Source organism: Aulonocara stuartgranti, assembly GCF_965226115.1.
Source record: "Aulonocara stuartgranti genome assembly, chromosome: 15".
In the NCBI taxonomy this organism is placed as follows: Eukaryota; Metazoa; Chordata; class Actinopteri; order Cichliformes; family Cichlidae; genus Aulonocara; species Aulonocara stuartgranti.
Window position 1 is genome coordinate 41975881 of NC_138951.1, and position 21307 is coordinate 41997187.

Below are 21307 nucleotides of genomic sequence, written 5' to 3' on the forward strand. Positions count from 1 at the left end.
GTGAAAAATTAAGAATGTCAGGATTACAGTCAGATTGATTTACATTGAGATTTCCCACTTATTTTGCTCCACAGATGCGACGCTACACCCTGCATGTCCAACATGTGTCCAGCAGGTGGAGCTAAAGTGACCCAGTAGCTGCTCATCTCAGTGATCGGCAGCTCCTTGGTTATGCACGTGTTTGGGCTGTTATGTGTTGAGAATGAGGCCGGGTGATGCAGAGCAAGAACAAAAGAGACTTAATTGGAAAAGTGCAAATGTAGATTTAAAACAAATTAGCTTTGTTCCACTACATTTCCCCGTACAAAGCAATTCATGCAATAGACTCAAAAATCCTTTCAGATTCTTATTCAAATATGAAGCAATCGTCTTTTATTTTATTCTATCAACATGCAATAATTTGGTTTGACTGCTCTAAAATAACATCTGAATTTCTACATGTTTAAACACTTGACAATGTATTTAACTCATATGTACCTATTATGGAGAATCATACATGTCATATTTAATCGTAATTATTGAGTCTTTAATGTTGCAGCTGGGGGTGATTTTAATTATATTTATGATGCTTAACCTATATTTTAACAGTTTGAGTGATTAATGTTGTACGCTAAATGAAACAGCACAAACTATTGTTTAAGGAGCCTTTACTGAGTTTACAGAGTAATATTTAGCTGACAGTTTATGCTGAAGGTGAAGAAACAGAGGAGGACGGGCCAGCCTGTGTTGGAAATAAAACCTTAGAACTGTTAACAACTTATATTTATTTATCTTATAAACCTAAATGTTTTTAGTTTACTGTGAGTGGATGTTAATTTAGACATTAGCAATATTCACCTAGTTGTCTTCTCCTTACCATGTGTGAAAGTAAAAGGAGCTCCTGGAGCAAACCGAAGGGAAAGGTTAGGGAAGTATAATCAAGGTCTTGTTACCCCCAGTCTCGGGCCTTTCCAAACACACACCTGAGGACAAAAGGAAGCCAGCTGCTTTCAGAAGGGTTGGTATGTGTAAAAGTTTCTGAACAAATTTGTGGATTAATTTTATTTCTTTGTTAACCTGAAACTATCACCTTTGAAAATGACAATCCATGTTCTCACCCAGTGACATCAGAATAGAATAGAATAGCCTTTATTGTCATTGTACAGAGTACAATGAAATTGGAGTGCCACTCCCTTGGTGCAAGTTTCAATAATAAATATAAATGTCCATCCATCCATCCATTCGCTTCCGCTTATCCTTTTTCAGGGTCGCGGGGGGCGCTGGAGCCTATCCCAGCTGTCATAGGGCGAGAGGCGGGGTACACCCTGGACAGGTCGCCAGTCTGTCGCAGGGCCAACACACAGGGACAGACAACCATTCACACTCACACCTAGTGGCAATTTGGATTATCCAATTAACCTATCCCCACAAGCTGCATGTCTTTGGACGGTGGGAGGAAGCCGGAGTACCCGGAGGGAACCCACGCAAACACGGGGAGAACATGCAAACTCCACACAGAAAGACCCCGGCCTGATGGTGGAATTGAACTCAGGACCTTCTTGCTGTGCGGCAACAGTGCTAACCACCGTGCCACCGTGCTGCCTAAATATAAATGTAAAATATAAAAAGTACAAAAAAAACAATCGTAAGTACTCAAACATGTATGTACATATATACAGGATAGCAGCATTAATATAATGACAGTATGAATAGCAGCATCAGTGAGTTACTACAACCATACATCTAGATCGCTGAGGTCTGCTGAATACATTTACATTTTATTCAAATACTGCCAAATCACAACTTTAGTTGCATTGATGCACTTTATACTGTAAGGTAGTGATGGCCCGCTTGAAGCTGACGCTCTGGTGCTTCAGAAGCACTGTGTCGAAGCTTGATTTGTTTGGCCAGAGTCACGTGATCAGTGACGTCCGAAGCTTCATTTAGAGCCTAACTGCTTCGGTGTCTGATTCCCTGGTTTATAAGCAGGTGAATCATTCGCGTTTTGATGGTGACAAATAGCGAACCAGTGATCATTCCACTGGGAGATTTGGAGGCAGCGAGGAAGAGAGGAGGTTCTGTTGTGTGGGAGAATTTTGAGTTGATTTTGGTCGATCGGGTGGGTTTTCCAGCTTTGTGTTCTGGCCCTTTGATTTTGTTTGTGCGTGTTTATTATATCTGAAAACAGGAAAAGGGAAAAATGTCAATAATCTGCTTCCATAATATAAATATCATTAAATAACTTTAGAAAAACTTCCACTTGATTCTTTACATGTAATGTTGTAAAAATATATATTTTATTGTTTAATTAATCTGAAAATGTTAGTCTGCCAAATGTGCAGCAGTTGAATGTATTTATTCTCTTTAGCTGATAGTTTGTGTGGTAGACTGTATAACTGCATCTCTACCAGTTTCTCTGCACTCCAGCCTCCTCTGGGCCATGTGAAGGGATTTCCCTTAAGGCAGGAGAAATTATCTCCACGAAAAGGAACAGGTTCGGCCATCGCACAGTGGAATACATTTTCTTTTTAAATAAAAATGAAAAAGCGTTACCTTAAATGCATCATGTTTTTAATTTGCAAGTTCATAAGCATTTTCTCTTTCCAGTTCACAATCAGTTCTAACCCCCAGGTCAAAAATATGTCTGGGAAAATTTCCCTAATGTAATATTATTTATAAATATACCTGTCTAGCGGTTAATTGCATAAGTGCATGGAGGCAGGACCTCAGAGCAGAAGCCTACTCCATAATGTGTTGTACATTATTATATGTATTTATTATATGTAATGTGGTATTTTTCAATTATTCTATTTACCAACATCAAGAAGTCACAAGCAAAGGAAGACCACACAACGGTGCATGTTTAAACAAGGAGAGTTTATTAAACAAATAAACCACATTTTTTAACCCCCCAAAAATACACGTTCAAAGCAACACAACGGCGGCCCAATATCAGACAGAATTCCACTCTGTCGAGTGGGCAATCATTATGAAGCAGTTGGTTTTATTTTGTGGATTCAAGCTGCTCTTCATATTTTTGGCCACCAGATGTCACCAGAGAGGACTGTGTTGAAAAGCTTCGAGTAATGAAATACTTTAAAATTATATTTTGGGGATAAAATTTAGAAGATCGACCCCTAATTACCTGTTTCTTTTATGGAGAAGGAGGGCAAGTGCTCTAAATACTGCACGGCCCTAAATCTACATAAAACAGAAACCAAAGAGTACATCTATTTTACCTTTAAAGTGAAATTCAGAATAGATCGATAAGAAATAACTCGCGGTGATTTATTAATAAAGTTCGGGCTGGGTCATCTTAGCTGCAGCCCTTGAATGCAGCATAGGACAGCCCGTGAACGTCACACCGTTCTCGAAGCTACCACAGGTGAGCTCGTGCGCAAGGCCTCGTTCCTCCAACGTTTATGTCAGGAGTGTCCAACTCGTCCTCGAGAGCTGCTGTCCTGCAGCTTTTAGATGCATCTTTACTCCAACACAGCGTTAATCTAATGGTTAGATGACCTCTTTAGCATGAAACCGAGTTTGGCAGAAGCCTGGTAACAAGCCATTCATTTGGTTCAGCTGTGTCGGAACAAGGATGCATGTAAAAGCTGCAGGACAGCAGCTCTCAGAAATGGAATTGGACCCTTTGGTTTATGTGACTGAACCTCGGTGTGTGGGAGATTTAGCACACAGGTAAGCTTTGTCTCACTGTTAGGTAAGCATGACTTGGATGGGGAAACGTGTAGGACCAAATAAACCTTTTCCCGCTTTAAACCTTTAGCGCAGCCTGTATGTGAGCCCGGCAGGAAACGGGGTTTACCCTCGGATGCTCCTGGTGTTTAACACATGCATACATTTTAAAAACGAAACCGTTCTACATGTAGCTGTCCTGAATTTATTATAGCTGAAAATGATAAAATCGTCTTGTAATTATTAGCATTACATTTTGCCACAGCCGCCATTTTCACCGGTTGGCTCCCAGTTTCGCTTGATTGGATTCAGAAATCTTTCACCAAAACTGGCCGAAATGATCTTGGATTCAGGCCCAAGGAGTCTTAATTTCCCGAAGCATACATGGGTCAGATCCAGCTGAAATAGAAATTCACAGAAATGTCCTAAAACCTGGAATAAACGAGTAGTTTCGCACTTCCGGTGTCCTTCTTTTCGTGTTAATTGTTTTTCGAGTGGGGGGTTGGTTGTGTCTCAGGTAAGATCTGTGGTTAACATGAGCCGGTTTCATATTTGTTTGCAAATACATGAAACTTTAGCTACTCCATGTCGAGACAGGTGTTTGCTAACAGGTTGAGATATTAGACACACTTTGGCACGATGCGGGTGACATTGAGTCTAGCAAACCACGGCGCGTTTGAAAAACTCCTTTGTTGTATTTAACTATGCTTTTGCTTTGAACCCTTCTTTCGTTCAGCTGCAGTCATGGCCACAAACAACGTGGTTACTGAAGCTAACAGGCTGGAACCCCAGGCAGCACCCGGGGATGGAGACGCTTCTGTTCAAGTCAGGATACAAGTCGCTGTCACAGCTGCAAGCATGTCACAGAGTGACTCTGTCTCAGCCCCGCCTAAAGTCGTCCCGAGTGGCCAGCCTTCAACCTGTGCAGTGTCAGGGCCTCGCACCTCACCTCCTGTTGTGGTGGTTGCAAATGCAGGCGTGAGTGCAGGTAACCAACAGACAACGAAACAGCCTCAGAACCAGGTGGCCTCCGTGAAACAGGTTACAACCACAGGAAGGACGGTGTTGATAACTGTTCCCAGATCAGCAACTGCACAGCCAGTCACTCCTCGACTGCCACAGGCCACCTCCCCACATCTCCCAGCCAATATCCAGATACCTCCAGGTGAGCTGCACAACCCGCTGACTGTAGTCTACACTGTAATCTAGAGCTGGGCGATAGAACGATAACGATATGTATCGCGATATAACTTTTACTCGATAGAGAAATTAAGCTATCGCGATAGACCTCGCCGCTCTTGTCCTCTTAAAAAAAAAAAAAAAAAAAAAGGTCAGCCAATCCAAATTAAGTAGCGCAGAGCCGAACCAATCACAGCCGCAGCGTCACGTCATGTGACTTGTTACGTACAGCACAAGTGCCAAGCCGCACGTGTGTTTGTTTGGGAAGCAGCCAGCGGGTAATGGAGGAAATGAGTGTGCCGACTAGAAAAATCAACCGAGCGTGACCGAAGAGAAAACAGATGATGGTTCCAACGCCGGAGAGATTGTCGAACGGAAGAGCCATAGAAGTTCCGTAGTGTGAAGGTATTTCGGCTATTTCAAGTCTGACAAAAAACAGAGTAGCGTGCACTGTAAATGTGCCGAAAGCAAGTCTGGAAATACAATAAACTGGTGCATGCGTCACACTGTGCGCCACGTTATTGTTTCGGTGAAATGAATTTCTACAATACTGTTAATTCTACTCTCTGCAGTGTTTAAATGCTTACATATACACACAGTTACTGTCCCTCCACACATACGACTCGGTTCTGCTTCTATGCCCCAGCTTTGTTTACTTTTTCCCACCGAGGCTTCTAGACTTCTGATTGGCCAACATTTCTGCACGGTTAGGAATCTAGCGCCACCTGCTGCTTTGGCATGTTCATAGCAGCGTTTTCCTTCATTTCTGCCTTTATGTGTGGACGGGATTATTTTTTAAAACGAAAACGGAAAATCTCCGTTTTCAAAAATACCCGTGTACGTGTGGACGTAGCCTCAGTCTCTGACTGGAAGCGCTGATTCGTCATTCGGCTTTTGTCAGACTAAAGTAACTGTTAAAACTGTATGAAAAGCTCAGCTATACAACAAGGAGAGATTGAGAATTTCCTTTTAGTTCTCAGTTTATTTGATATTGACAAAAGTTAGTCAGTTTTGTCTGTTCTTCTGTAAAACAAACTAAGATTTATTTTTAGAATTAATATTTTGTTTCTAAGTGGAATTGACAATTTAGTCTGTTTCGTTTGTTCTATTTTGAAACTTAAACGCTTTAGCGGCTGCCTTGTGTGTAGTTTGCAATATTTGCCTTTATTTATCTGAAAAAGTCTCATGTTCCTTAAGTACATCTACCCTGTTGAACTTATTATGGGAAATAAATATTTAAATAAAAACAAGCTGCTGATTATTTCACATTTTACTTGTGAGCAATGGCACATTTAAATCTTACAAATTCTTACAAGTTATTTGGCTTATATCGTGATAGATATCGTTATCGCCTGAAATGAAAAAAACATATCGTGATATGAAAAAATCTCATATCGCCCAGCTCTACTGTAATCCCATTACAGATCCTCCTTTATTATATTCCAAAACCTTGTTGGACATGTGCTGTCTATAATTTGCTAATAAACACTTCAGTTAGACGTGTCACCTGCAAGGATAATTCATCAGTTTATTGTAGTGTTTGGGCCACATTTATGGCAGGTATGATGCTGATCCGCAGTGACAGTGGGCAGCTGATGCTTGTATCTCAGCAGGCTTTGGTTCAGGCTCAGCAGGGACAAAGACTTATCAGTGGTCAACCCACCAGGATACTTGCACCGCAGGTGGGTGCATGTGCGTGGCTGCTTTTCTATGTTATTTAATAATGACAGATGTGTGATTGCACCTGTGATGTCAGCTGCATGTCTGCTGTTCAGGTGTGTGCAGCAGCTGAAAGTAAAAGGAATGAGAATGTAACAGTGATCAAGATGACGCCTACTTCCAGTTTCCAGCAAGCAGCACCAGTCCAGAAGACTGCTGTGGTAAAATTACAGGAGTCTGTTTGCAGCTCACAGTCACTGATTGCATGTTATGCAGTGTATGACTGTGTGCACCTCTGACAGTTAGTTTGTTCTTTTAGGTATAGAAAGAAAATCCAAAAAATCGATGCAATAATTACACGACTGATGGACACATTTGTTTTCATTTGAAGTATAAAAAATGTCATTTAGTGACGGTGCTTGAACTTTGTGTTAATAACAATACGTCATCTTTAATCAGTAACACTAATGAAAACAGAATGATGCTGGAAAGTTGCAGTTTGATAGGATCCCGAGTTGAGTAAAAGCAGAGCTCTCCAATGAAACATAAAAAATAATGAGCAACAAACACCAGAGAGGCTCCTGCTGCTGTGATGCTGGCTTTTCTTTGCTGTTCCTGGTTTTAGTTTTTGGTGACTTTGTGTTCAGGTCATTGGTGTTGCCCCCAAACCAGCTCTTGTCCACACGGTGAACGTGATGTCTGAGCGAGGCAGCCATGCTGGCACTCAGGCAGCAGGCGCTAAAAAGGAATCAGCGCCCACGTTTAGCAAGGTGAGTGCGACCAGGCCCAGCTCCCACCTGCACACTCAGCTTGACCTGGCTCAGCAAGAAGCCATCAAATGAGTTTTTTAGATTTTTACTGATACTGTTTATAAAATCCAAGGATTTGTTGTACTGTCAAAGAGGAAATCTTTTCACACAGTTTCCAGTTCAGACTAATTTTTGTAATCTTATACTGGTGTAGCCGCTTAGTTCTTCCTCTTTAAACCAACTTTGTCAGGGACAGCCAGTCAGAACAGAGTTTGAGTTAGGAGTGCAGGAATCCATATGAGGGATATCCTCTCACGAAACACACGACAAAAAGCAGCCACAAATTGAGTTTTTAGAGTAGATGATAACAGCTGAGATAACAGCTGAGATAACAGATGAGATGTGACTACTAAATATTTCACCAACAGGAGACGCTGGAAAGTGTGAAGAAGTGCAAGAACTTCTTGGTAACGCTGATCAAGCTGGCCTCCAGTGACTCCAGATCTGTGAACGTGGCTAACAATGTCCAAGCGCTGGTCAGGAGTCTGCTGGTACATCTCTGAAGACACTTTGTTTCTCCTGTTGTTTTTAACCTTGTTTACAAAAAGTATTGTTACTAGGCAGACTGAAAGAGGCTTGTTGGTAAGAGTTAATAAGTTGTTGTATTCTTGTGCTACATGTTTGTAATTTTTAATTCTTATCATGAAGTTCATTATTAAATTACCAGCTTATTTATTTATTTATTGATGAATTTTTTTACCTGCAGGAAGGAAAACTGGAAGCAGAAGCGTTTACGGAGCAGCTCTATGACACGTTGAAGTCGACTCCACAACCCTGCTTGGTGCCTTTTCTCAAGGTATTGAGAAGTAAAGCCGCAAGCAGCAATTTCCTAATGTTGTAAACCTGCTCAACATTTGGCAATAAAACCCTTTCTGATTCTGATTCTGATTCTGTTGCTTCCTCATCTCCAGATGTCTGTGATTGATTTAAAAATAAAAACCTTTTTGCATTTGTGTAGACTGCGTTACACTTTGCTGAAAGGATGTGAATCACATTGATCATAGCTAGACTGTTACATATTTAGCTGATGACATTTCTGTTTCCTCATTGCCACCAGAAAAGTCTTCCTGCGGTGCGTTGCCTTACTGCAGACCCCCAGTTATTCATCCAGAAAGCTTCAGCTTCCACACCCCCTCCCTCAACACCGTCCTCCAGCATAAAGCAGTCCAACACTGAGATAGGAAAAACCCTCCAGAACAGGCAGCAGGTAACCAGATGCAATATTTTATGGGGGGGAATTTGACATTAATTGTACCAAACATAAACCATGTCTGATCTGTGATCTTATTCATGGATGTTGACGTGATTAAAGGCATTGCTGAGCAGCACTGTTGTATTTGCAGCATCCATGGAGGTTCACAGTTTAACAAAAGTGAAATTCACTGACTTGAAATGCAAAAAGAAAAATCCAGCTGTGCAGTCGGCACAAGAATATATAGTCAAAACAGAAATCAGAGATGGTATACTGAGGAGGAATCGTGCTGTTTTAAATGCATTAAAATGTGGACCTGACTTTGGTCGTCTTGTATTTGCAGGACTGACAGTAAAAATATTTCTTCTTAGGAACATCCTCATGTTACATTAAGCATCCCACATTAATGGTGTGTGCGTGCGTGTGTGTGCGTGTGTGTGTGCGTGTGCGTGCGTGCGTGTGCGTGCGTGTGCGTGCGTGCGTGCGTGTGCGTGCGTGTGCGTGCGTGTGCGTGCGTGCGTGCGTGCTCCAATTACCTGATTACACTGAAGAACTTAACATGATGCAACCTGAAGTAAGACATTTGAAATTATTCCACCTTTGTTTTATTGATTTCAGCCATGACACACACAGTTAGCAACAGCAAAGTCGATTTTGATTTCAGAACAATGTATGTCCATTATACCCTCCAACACCCCCCAATCCTGGATTCTTGCTCTTCCAGGTCCACACTAAACAAGACACGGCAGAGATCCAGTCTCCACACATAAAAATATCTCAAGCCACATCACCCAGTCACACACCCACACACACAAAAGAAAGTGAGTAACAAGCATAACCAAAAAAACCAGAAACTTCATAATGTCGCCTCGCTCAGTTCACTTCAGTCTCAGGAAGTAAAGTAATAGTGTCCACCAGTAAGAGAAATGATTTCCAGGTTTTGTTAAATTTCCTAATTGAACCTTTTAGAGAGAATCTAAGTTTTTCTAACTTTAAGTTAAAGAGTACGTCCCTCACCCAATGGTCATGAGTTGGGGATGGGGAAGCTTCCACTTCAACAGAATAAGCCTCCGAGCCAGTAAAGTGGTAAAGGCTAAGGCCTTTTTAAGGGGGCCAGATTACTGTAAACTGGGGGGGATGCCAAACATTGCGGAGAGTGGGTTAGGAGGGACAGTCCTCCAAAATGCACTCGGTTTAGAACAAGACCAAAACACGTGGACATGGTTGGCAGGTGATCTGCTACAGGCATCAGTAATGGTTGGATAGATCTTAGATAATTTTGTGTTTGTATAATGTGCTTTACAGACCACCTTGCACTGAATCAAAGCATGACGGGCACAAATTGAGGATGAGTGAATGAGTTTCAAAGCAGAATCCCACTGCTGTTCTGGCAGCTCTTCCTCCCATCTCAGCTTAGTAGGAGAAATTGGTTTGGGGACCAAAGCATCTAGTATTTTATACAAGGCTGGTATCAGTCTGTTTTGATGAGGGTTCGTCTGCAGGATCATATCCAGATTTGTTTCTGGAGGCCGATTGGAGAAAGTGAGGGAACTGCTTTTTTACAAAATCTAGCCTGAAGATAACAAAAAAGTTGGAATCAGGCAGGTTGTATTTAGACGATAGGTCAGCAAAAGATAGAAAGGTGTCCTGACTGTACAAGTCCTTAACAGCCCTGTCATTTATCTTTCCAACTGCTAAAGGCCGCATCAGTGTTTGAAGGTGCAAAATTGCAATTCTTTAGTAAAGGTGTTAGCAAAGACGGCCCACGTAGCCCAACGTATTTTCTGAACTGTCGCCAAATAGTTACCGTTTCCTTAGCTATTGGATTCTTCCCAACAAGGGTCGGAGAGAAAGGGAGTGGTGAGCTGAGTATTGATGATGATGAGTAACGGCAGATAATAAGTAACAGTAACTTAACCCAGAGAATAAAGTCAGCCCCCAAGCCAAAGCTATCCATCACCTCGTAGAGGAAGCTCCACTCGACGCGGTCGAAAGCTTTCTCTGAGTCATGAGATACCACAACCTCTGGAATTGAATTGCACGATGTCTGGATAATATTCAAGAGGCGTCTTGAATAATGATATGAGTGCCTGCCGGCCGTGAACCCCGTCTGATCGAAGGAGATGATTTGTGGCAGAACACGTTGTAGCCAAAGTGCGAGAATTTAGAAAGTATTTTAAAATCAATATTTAAAAGAGGAATTGGTCCATAACTGCTGCACAACAGAGGATCCTTGTCTTTTCTCAAGATTAAACAAATAGTAGCTTCGGACAAAGTCTTGGGTAACTGACATTTTGAAAAGGCTTCATTATACATTTCTTTCAACAATGGTGCCATAAGATCAGCATTGGCTTCATAGTATTCTGCAGAGTAGCCGTCAGGACCCGGCAATTTACCCGTGTTTGAGGATTTAATGGCTTCTTGCACCTCTGCTACAGTAATTGGTCCCCCTAATCCCTTCGTCAGATCTCTATCTATTCTTGGAAAATGTATATTTTGGAGAGTTTCTTCTGATAGAGGTGGAGAGCTTGAAGTGTACAGATCGAAATAGAAACAAACAAATACTTCATTAATTCCCTCTGGGTCCGATATTATGTCGGAGCCAGACGTTTCCCTGCCTTATCACCGGATTCAAAAAAGCGTTGCTTTGTCTTAATTAATTGAACCATAGCTGTTGCAGTGGTGGTTAAATTGAGCCTGGCTTGAAGTTTCACACGTTCTGTATAGAGGTTAGGATCTGGGTTCGATGCATATCTGCCATCTAGATCTTTGATCTTATTCAATACACTGGGCGTGTAAGAAAGCTGAAACAAAGCTATAAGCTGGCCTCTCATGTAGGCTTTCGACGTTTCTCTTTTTTTTTTTTCTTTTTGCCTGTCCCATTTGGTTCTTTAGCCGTCAGAATTGTTGTCTGAAGACCAACAAGGATACCCAATGGATTTACTTTGCCAAATGGATCATCGTGGCATTGCCGTATTGGTCCATTTGGTCGATCTTTGTTTTTATTATTTATTATATTTTATTTTCAGATGTTACAGACGGGACAGACATGAGTGAGAGATAGGAAAGGGAGAAAGAAAGAGGAAGGAAAGGAAAAACAGAAGGGGAGAGGGACAGTGAGAAAGGGGGGAGAAAAAAAATCTCCTGGATCACCTGTTGAGAGAAGAAGAATAGAAAACAAGCAGAAAAAAAACAAAGCAACATACTAAACACAACACCATCGCATTAATCTAGCTAAGTGTAAACAGCAGTAAATACTAAATATTCAATGTTGTTGTGCAGCACGCAGGACAGATGTGCTTCGAAGTAGCGGCCAAGAAAGGTGTAATTTGGGTCTACGAGCAGTGTACACCTGTGTGCATACCTGTGTGGATCAGCATGCTTGTATTCCAAAGGTTTCTCCATGTAACGATCTGCTAGGGAGTGTGGGGGGGCCACAGCCCCGTCCTCCAGGGTGTGAAGCGGGTATGGAGGAGATCAAGACTCCAGACATCCAGAGGCCCCCAGAACACAAGAGACCAAGGAAGACCAACAGAGGGGCAGCCGCGCCACTGTCCCAGAAAGAGCTGAGGAGAGTCCCAGATGAGGGCTCACTCAGCAGCCGCGGAGCAGAAGCCAGGGGGGGTTGCAGTGACGCGCCCGTGAGCTCCGCCGGCCCCCAGCTGTGCCTGAGTGACCGAGCCCCAGGCCCAGAGGCCGGGGGCAGCCCACCTCCGAAGTGGCCCGAGTGAGCCCCAGGCTCCAGGCCCCGATAAGCGGCCGCCAAGGAGTGAGCCGGTGTGTACCTGGACGCCCACCCCCGGACACAAAGAACCACCAACGCACCGATGTCTGAGGGAGTCCGCCACTGGCAGGGGAAGTGGTGGTGGGGGGAGATAGGCCTCCAAACCTTGGAGGGCCTGAGATGTCCCCAGAGAGGTGGCGTCTGACACCCAACCTGACATATAGACACAGAAATACAGGCACACACAGATACAAACATCCATTCCCCCCCTCATGCTCTCATATGCACTCACTCCACACTCAACCGACGTGGAGACAGACATAAAGAGACGCTGTACACACAATCACACTCCCCAAGCGTACTCTACAAACCGGGTCTAGGTACCCTTGCCCCTGGAGGGGGAACTGCACCCAGACCCAGGTGGTGTTACCCTTTTCCCTGCGGTGGGGAGAGGCAGACCGCCCCGACTCCGTAGCAGCAGGGAGGCCCCACACCCCAGACCGCAGTCGGACGGCCAACTCCTCCTCCTAGCCCCCCCGCTCCAGCAGGCCGCAGAGAATGGGGGTGGGAGAAGACTCCAAACCTCCCTCCACCCGCTCATTGTAGTGTTGATGCATGTGTGTTCTAAGGTGCATTTAAAACCCAGGAGGGCTTGGAGCTACCTGCCGTTTCTCATAGTACACCTCTCGACACTTCAGTGGAATCATTCAATTCAAGGAAACGTGAAAGCTGTGATCTGAAACATTTTGTGTAGTCATCCCTTATCAACAGGCTAGAGTTGAATCTCCAGTGTTTAATGGGTCGAGACGGGGTCGCTAATAACGCATCAAAAGAAACTGGTGAGTGATCTGAAATGGGGATAGCACGATACTCCCAGTGGCTAATTTTACAGAGAAACCTAATATTGATAAGGAAAAGTCTATGCGTGTATATGTGTGGTGGGGATGAGAGAAACGGGAAAATGCCTTTGTCTTAGGATTCGCATGTCGCCATGGATCCACAGCTGAGTTTTGACAGATTCTGGGGTTTCAGCAGATTTACTCAGGGAACAGACCTTAGTTGACGATCTATCCAGCAGAGCGTCCTGAACCAAGTTAAACTCACCTCCAGTAATGAGATGATAGTTTTCCAAGTTTGGGAGTGAAGAGAAAAGTTTAGCTATAAAAGATTCATCGTCCCAGTCGGCCCGTACACGCTGCCAGTAACACAAGTGAGCCCTGCGAGTTTCCTGACACAAATCTGGGTCCGCAATAACTTTATGTTGCTCAAACAGAATATTATTACGAATAAGTATGGCTGTCCCTCTAGCCTTGCCGTTAAATTTGGAGTGATATATAAGTCCCGATCCAGTTTCTCTTGAGTCGCCTCACTTCTTTGTTGCAGAGACGCGCCTCTTGAAGAAAAACCACATCTCCTTTCAACTGCTGTAAATGCGCCATGACTTTGTTAGTTTTGGTTGCATTTCCTGCACCCCTCACATCCCAGGAGACGATTCTAAGACCACTGATTGTGTTCAACATACCTTACTGTAGTCAGACGGGTCTATGATTTGTTGACTTGGCTAAGTTGACAGTGGCCGAGGGAAGACTGCTGTCTGTACTTGAGGTAATAGACTGTGAACAGGAAGGAAAAAGAACAAAACACCGGACTAGGGATGGGTATCGTTTAGCTTTTATCCGATACTGGTGCCAAACCGGTATTTTTGAAACGGTGCCGGTGCTCAAACGGTGCTCAAACCGGTGCTTAAAGAATGGAGAACACAAAATTGGTCCAAAAACCTCTCATGTTCAGCTGGTTTTTTGTAAAAAGATAACAATGTGTGCCTTTTCTGCAGCTATAGGACATATATGGTATCACTCTTGGCTGGAAGCAGTGCTTAAACAATGGAAAAAACACAAACTTTGTCCAAAAACCTCTCATGTTCAGCTGTTTCCCACTTTTTCTTTGGTCATTTTAGCCTTTTTGTCCAGGGTGAAGGGAGTATCTGCCATCAAACAAGAAGACAGCCGCATGTAGCTATGATGATGTTTGCTAGTTCACCTTACATGCATTAATGTAATAACGTGGTTAGCCTACTCAACGTAAATTACACACGAACAACATTAAGCTACTCACGCAGAGAAGAACGGCTGCTGCTGCATCATCATCCTCATCATTTCTGCTACACTGGCAGGGCTAGGGGCCAGGACTCTCCTCTTCGGGTTCTTGGGGGATGTTGCTAACTCCGGGTCCGATAACAGGCACCACACCCGCAGTAGATGTGCTCGGTGTGAGGGCTCGCAGCAAGCTATCAAATACGGCGCATTTCTCGGCTTTTAAAAAAAACGCTATGCGTCGCCAGGTGTTTCATCAGATTTGAGGTGTTACCTCCTTTGACAGTATCGCAGTATCAGCTTAAAGCACTTGTTGCTGCTGAGTTTGCATCTTTTGCTGTGAAGTACAGCCAGACTTTCGCCTTGGGCGTTTTTAATCTGTAGCTCTGCTCTAAAAGAACGTACGTACCTGGCCCCGCCTACTATCCTCGGAAACGTAAAATGATTGGCTAGAATCCAAAGTGTATCACAGCTCAGGAAAAAAAAGCACCGAAATGTGCGCTGCTTTTCGGTCTGGTTACTACCGTTTATGTCAGAACCGGTGCCGTCATGGCACCAGATACCAGTACCCATCCCTACACCGGACAATACAAATACACATGGAACGACATAAACTGGACCTGGAAACCCCTGAAAACAAAACTTGCAAGTGTCCACTGCACAGCAGGGTGTAAACGTTCCCCTGCAAAGATGCTTGGACAGCGGATGCTGTCCAAGATAAAGACAATGTTGGATAACACCTCCCACCCACTCCATGACTTGCTGGTCAGTCACAGGAGCTCGTTCAGTGAGAGACTGAGATTACCGAAAAGCACCACTGAACGACACAGGAAATCATTCCTGCCTGTGGCCATCTCCCTGTACAACGCATCCACTTAACACACTGTTTGCTGCTACAGCTACACATGTTTCTTTTCCAAATATTTATTTATAAGTGACTTATGTATGTATGTATGTATGTATGTATATATATGTATATATTGTACTATTCTTAGTTAGCGTATTGTCTGTCTTGTCTTAATGTTGGTTTAAAATGGAGCACTGTAACAAAAAATAATTTCCCCCAGGGATCAATAAAGTATTCTGATTCTGATTCTGATCTTCCCTGTGGCGGCTAAGGTCTCACTATGAAAATACACCTTGTCCTTGTTCTACTAGAAAAATTGAGAACCAGGTTGTATCTTACTATACAAAAACACACAAAAGAAAAACACACAAAAAATCAGAGGTGTTGTTGTCCAACATTTGAAATTATAGTTAAGATATTAAGAGCCTTTTTTATTGTATTAATACAAATGTGTATGAGATATTTAGATGGCATAGAAACTTACAGCTGGAGTCATTTTTATGATCATAGTGTTGGATTTATGATGATGACCTTTTTTTAAAATGCAGGTTTTCCAGCCTCGAGGAGTGGCTCTGAGACCTGGCCTGACGACATTAGTCCAGTCCAGAAATTGCATATCTAAGAAACCCACCACTCGGCCCATAGTGGGATACTCGGGAAAAAACTTCTCAGGTAAACTTTGTTAAAATTTAGATTTGGAGCCACGTCGAGGTGAACACAGAACTGATCAATCAGCTCATTTTTGTTCCTCTAGTTGTTTATTTCATTGTGAGGGTGTTGTTTTGTTTTTTTAATAATTGTACACAGTCAGGGTGCTTCAGTGTGTCCTCACAATGTTTCAGGAGACCTAAATGTGTTTTTTAGGCTTTAGAAATTCAAAAGTGTAGTGGAATTACATGTACAGACCATATGACACCAAGAGACGCTTGCATGACCCTGGCGTGCTCTCACTCTTTATGCATTTTGCTGTTTTATAGGAGGTTTTTCGGTAAAGCAGCCCTTCCCTCGTGAGCCACCTAATTCTACCAAATTTGCATTCAGAGACAGTTCAGGATCTTACAAGTAAGATATAAAGTTCACACATTTGAGACTTTAATAGGAATTTTGTGGTGGTTGGAATCGGTGCACTATGGGGTGGATGAAAGGAAGTGTGTAAAAGCAGCCCTACATCCAGCTGTTTGTCCTTCAAAGTGGAGCTGTGCTGGTTCACACAGCTCGCACCCTTCATATGCACAATCCGCCGTCACAGAGAGGGGGTGTCTTCATCTGTGGCAGGTGGTTGTGTGACATCTGAGATCCAACAGTCACCTAATGTTGCATGATGAGAGAATATTAAGCAGCAGTCTAACTGCAGCAGCAACATTTAATCACAAACGTCCTCAGCACAAATGTGTGTTGTGTCCCAGAGAAGATGATGATATTAATGACGTCACCTCCATGGCTGGAGTCAACCTGAGAGAGGAGAACGCACAGATCTTGACCAGCACGGTTGGTGCTGTGGTGCAGTCGTGTCAGGATCAGCTGTTCCTGTCCACTCACCCGGTGCTCAGCAGAATCCTTCACACAGGTACAAGATCCACACTGAGACACATGTTTATTACAGACACTGTCTCAGACTAGTCTCTGAGACTCCCAGGATGTGATATTGTCATGCACCCTCTGTTAGGACAGGCTCTGGGAGTAACCGATGTTGGTCCAGATGTGGTTGCTTTGGTTTCTCATGCTACTCAGGAGTTTCTTCGTGGGCTGCTGGAGAAACTCACTGTAATGGCAGAACACCGCAAGACAGCCCTGAAGGTAAAGATGTAAAACACAGGCATGAATAAGACCCGAGCAGGGATGCATCTACTAACGCCACGAGGTGTTAATACATGCATCAGCCGCTCATCTGAAAAACCCAGCTGAGGTAATGTCCATCTAGTTTACTGTGGCATTCCTGGTGCTTGGCACTTGTTAAGATGTTGTTAACAAGATGTTATTTTGAAGCACTATCATATACTTTATATGGAGACATGGCCTGCAAAGGACCGTGAACCTGTGGCAAACTAATGCAACATGTGTGTTAAATTTGTCTTTCAACAGCAGAACTCGTGGCACACGCAAGTCAGTGACGTTCGTTCTCAGCTTCGCTTCCTGGAGGAAATTGAGACCTTGCAGAAGAAGAAGAGAGATGAGGAGGAGAGGGAGAGATTGCTGCGTTTTGCCAGAGTAGGTGAAGCCAGAATAAGGCTGCACTCTTATCAAACCGAGAATTTTACAACTCTAACACGATTAGTGTTTTTAGATTCAATGTGTCTTTGAAAACAACTACTGAGAAGAGTTTGTGCATTAAATCCTGGATTACATGTCTGGTTGTGATCACAGAGTCGCTCTCACACTGAAGATCCAGAGTATCAGCAGCTCAAGCAAAAAGCCAAAGAGGTGCGTTTCCTTCTCTAAAACCTCCACAGGAGTCATTCTTCCACCTGCCCCCGTTTATGTTGGCGTTTGTGAGCTCTGTTTACTCTGGGAGGCAGAAACTGTTGTTCTGACTGCAGGTTGGAACTGTGAAGAAAGAACATGTATATAACATGAACATTGCCACTATAAGTCCAAATTTAAAGGCTTGATTGTTTTTTGAGCCACATGTGACCACTTTTCAGATAAAAGTCAACTTAAAATTATCAGGAGGGTGTCAGGTAACACTACTGGTTAGTACGCATCATCCATACACTGTTTGACTTCACAGAGGGAGGGATTGTAAACCTTAACTGAACAATGCTACATGTGGGCTGAATACAGATCAGCTGAAAGGGAAGGACAGGCGAAGTAACAGCAGTAAGAGTGGCCGAGGTGACCTGCTGTTCCCGTCCCACAGACTAGCAGTGCATCATCACGGAGATGAAGTCTAGAAGACTCGAGCAGGCCTGTGTCAGTCGAAGTAGCCACACCTCTGTTAATTCTGAAGCCTTGATAAGATTTAGTCTGTCAGTTGTAGTGAAGGAGAGATGCAGCCCACAGTCATTCATGTTCCAGGCCATAAGCTTCTCTATTCTGCTGGAAATCTGGGTCATTGTGGGAACGGCAGTTCGTATTTTATCGCTGGCTTCATTTCAGCATCAGGAAGTCAAACTCTGTAAGTCCCTGCTACTTTTCATGCTAATTGTTCGTTTAATAATACGATGGTGTGTGTGATGTTTTTGGCTGGCAGGAGACGGAGTAGTGTGAGGAAGATGAAAGGCAGCGGTAGCACTGCGGCTATTTAAGGAGGCGGAAACGCCACACATGGCGTGTTTAGCTGTAGCTGTGTAGCTCGCAGCCATCACGCCCCCAGAGGCTTCTCCACAGCAACACAATCTGTTCATTTACATGCCCTCCCACCCCCACACACACACTCAACCTCTGCACTGCACACAAGCTAGCACTTTGCCAAGTCTGTACCTACACAAGTACTGAGAGTATGAGTAGGTACAAACTGAAAGGATTCCCACTGGTGAATATCGTGCCTTTAGTGACACGCACTTAACAAAGTTGGTGTGGATTTGATTAACAAATCTTTGCCATAATTTGTCATATATATTTAGCTACAGCTGCCTCATCAAGCAAAGTGCATTTGCCTCTAAACCCTGGCTTATATATTGCATGTATAAAACAATGACAGTGTGTCCACGTATGCATACAGAAAATATGTGTGAAAACATAAATGTTTACGAATTCGTTGTCTTCTCTTTTCAGTTGCAACAAATAGAGGAAGCTCAGCTGCAGCAGAGGGAGGCCAACCTCGCTGCTCTGGCTGCCATTGGCCCTCGCAGGAAGAGACCCCTGGATCAGGCCGACAGCCAGGTGGGTGCACAAAGTTTTGTTTTCTATTCTTTTGTGGTCTGAATGGATCATTTCAGAAACATCTTTTCTAATTTGATATCTGTGAATGTTTAACCTGCTGCTGTAAAACTGCTGCCCTCCTCAGCTGATGAAGACACAGCAAATCTAGAACCTGCTGCAGTTAGCCTGTATAAGACTGTTAGTTTAGCTCATTGAGTCTTTAATTCTTTGTGTGTTTAAGTCGCAGCGCTTCAGGCTGTAGGTTTATAGATGGGGACGCTCTGTTAGCTGCACACTCTACCCGCTGCCTTTGAACTCCATTACCCAGAGGAAAAGACTGCGTGCCGCCTCTGTTTCCTCTCGCTGCTGCAGGCCTTCCTCCACGTCTGTACAGACTTTACCTCAGCTAGTTCAGCAAACATTGACAGGAAGCATGGAGTAGTGATGGAGAGAGCGCCATCTTTGCACAGATGTTCTTTTTCAATATCGAGTTAGTGCTCAGATCACACATCAGTTATGTTATCAGTAACCAGAAGAAGCCTTTCCCCTTCATTTTAAAATGTTTTAGACATGGTTTGAAATGAGACTGATTTAAGTGTGATCGCGGAGAATATTTGAAACCTAAAGCAACATATTAGCTACCTAACAGGAAAGATGCTGTTTTAAAACCTGCCAATGAGATTATTTTTATTATGTCAGGATAATTACGAGCATAAAACTGAACGAGGGAGACGTCCTCTCCGTACTCTTGCTGGTGGATGGATCATCACCTCTGGGCTGCTTTGTTTTAAGAGATCAGATTAAATTAAATCTGTAGCAGCCAAGCAAGCTGAAGAGCAGGAGCATGTGTTTATGTCGCAACACAACCAGCAGGTTCATGCAGGGAGGGTAACACAGAAACTGTGTCTGTGTGTCAGGTGTGTGTGCTGCCCAGACCAGGTGTTCACAGAGTGACCCGGCTGATCCTGAAGGATCTGCTGGTGTGTATGGAGGAGGAACCCTTTCTGCGTCACTCTCTCACCCTCTACAAAGCCATGCTTTGATCAGCTGATTGTCTTCCTGCAGTTGATCTAAAATAATTTGTTGGAGTCCTCGTTTTGTGATATTCTGTTTTGCTTTTTGTCACGGTCGGGTTCAGCTGCATTTGAATCGCAGTCAGTTTTGGTTTTGCTGTTGTTCTGTTGGAAAAACTAAATGTGAAAGTGAGCACAGCTGTGTGTCCGTGAGCTGTGTGGAAAAAGTAAAGTGACTGTGGTTTCCTGCTGGATTGTTGGGTTTTTTCCACGATTAAAAACATGTTGAAATTGCACATCTCACTGTGTCTTTGTTTCTTACCTACAGTTGCAGATTCTTTCCTCTGCGACAGAAGACTGTAGTGCAAAGGAAGTTTTGTTGCTTAACCAGGAAACTGTAGTTTTACCTCTGAGTTTTTAGGGTCATGAAGGTTCAAAAAAATAATAAATCGGAGTCTCAGGCTGACTCTGGACCCCGGAGTCAGTAGCTTGAAGCAGCCCAACTAAATATTCACTTGCACTTATTAAGGAAAGAAATTAAGGACATTCTTCACTTCTTACTTTTTTCTCTTCTTCGCTGCAAGTTGTGAGACCATGACATGATTTTTCTCATAGTTTGTAAAATATACGATCTACTGCCAGGATACCTGTCCATGAACCTGGCTAAACTGGGAAACCCTGAGTTGAGTAGGTGATCAGCTGTGTGACTGCTTGATGTGAGGGTAAGTGTAGCTGGTCAGTGCTACAATTACTTAAAGACTTGATTTGTAATATGGGCTGTTGGCACGATGCTGTCAGTCGGATAGCTCATTGCTGTAATTAAGCGTAGCTGAACTCAGTGATGCGGTGCAGTTCTGGCCTGTCGCTTGCATCCACACCAACAGCCAGGGAACAATCTTAAATAACCTTAGCAAGATGTTTTCAGGTAGCATGAAGAAGCACCAGCCCGCTGGAAGCGCCCACAAACCTGACATTTCTAGTCTTACAAAACTTCAGAAAATTAAGTCAGATGCCAAAAATCTGAGCTTTCCTGCAATTGGCTCCTAATGACTTTGTATGCTCAGTCACTGAATACAACTTTAAGTTTTTGTCAAACAGAATCTCCATTAGACTCAGAAACACACTACGTAACGTTCATTAGCTAATGACTTGTCAATATTTAACTGCAGCCTCCGCAGTAAGACAACAATAGACTCTATAAAAGATGAATTTTACCACACGAGTGTCACCGTGGCCACGGTCGACTCGTCTCCATTATGACGCTAACGAGACCATAACTGAGAAAGTGAACAAAGTGGTGCAACAAATAGGTCTGTAAGAT

General features: G+C 43.5%; 1 protein-coding gene across 8 annotated transcripts; it reads left to right on the top strand.

Moving 5' to 3' along the window:
* The first annotated feature begins 3156 nt into the window (after window positions 1-3156).
* LOC309689522 (transcription initiation factor TFIID subunit 4-like) lies at window positions 3157-20308 on the top strand. 8 transcript variants are annotated; one of them, XM_082506028.1, is made up of 16 exons: window positions 3158-3364; window positions 4406-4834; window positions 6409-6530; window positions 6624-6728; window positions 7155-7277; window positions 7685-7807; window positions 8023-8112; window positions 8374-8523; window positions 15721-15844; window positions 16150-16234; window positions 16579-16739; window positions 16839-16969; window positions 17255-17380; window positions 17537-17593; window positions 18887-18994; window positions 19891-20307. In XM_082506028.1, the coding sequence occupies exons 1-16, from the start codon at window positions 3313-3315 to the stop codon at window positions 20014-20016; spliced, it is 2112 nt and encodes a 703-aa protein (XP_082362154.1). In that variant the 5' UTR covers window positions 3158-3312; the 3' UTR covers window positions 20017-20307. The 8 variants fall into 8 exon arrangements, with proteins under 8 accessions (XP_082362159.1, XP_082362154.1, XP_082362158.1 ...); XM_082506032.1 differs by having other exon boundaries at window positions 3159-3364; window positions 19215-19980; XM_082506034.1 differs by having other exon boundaries at window positions 3159-3364; window positions 19221-19980.
* Window positions 20309-21307: the final 999 nt, after the last annotated feature.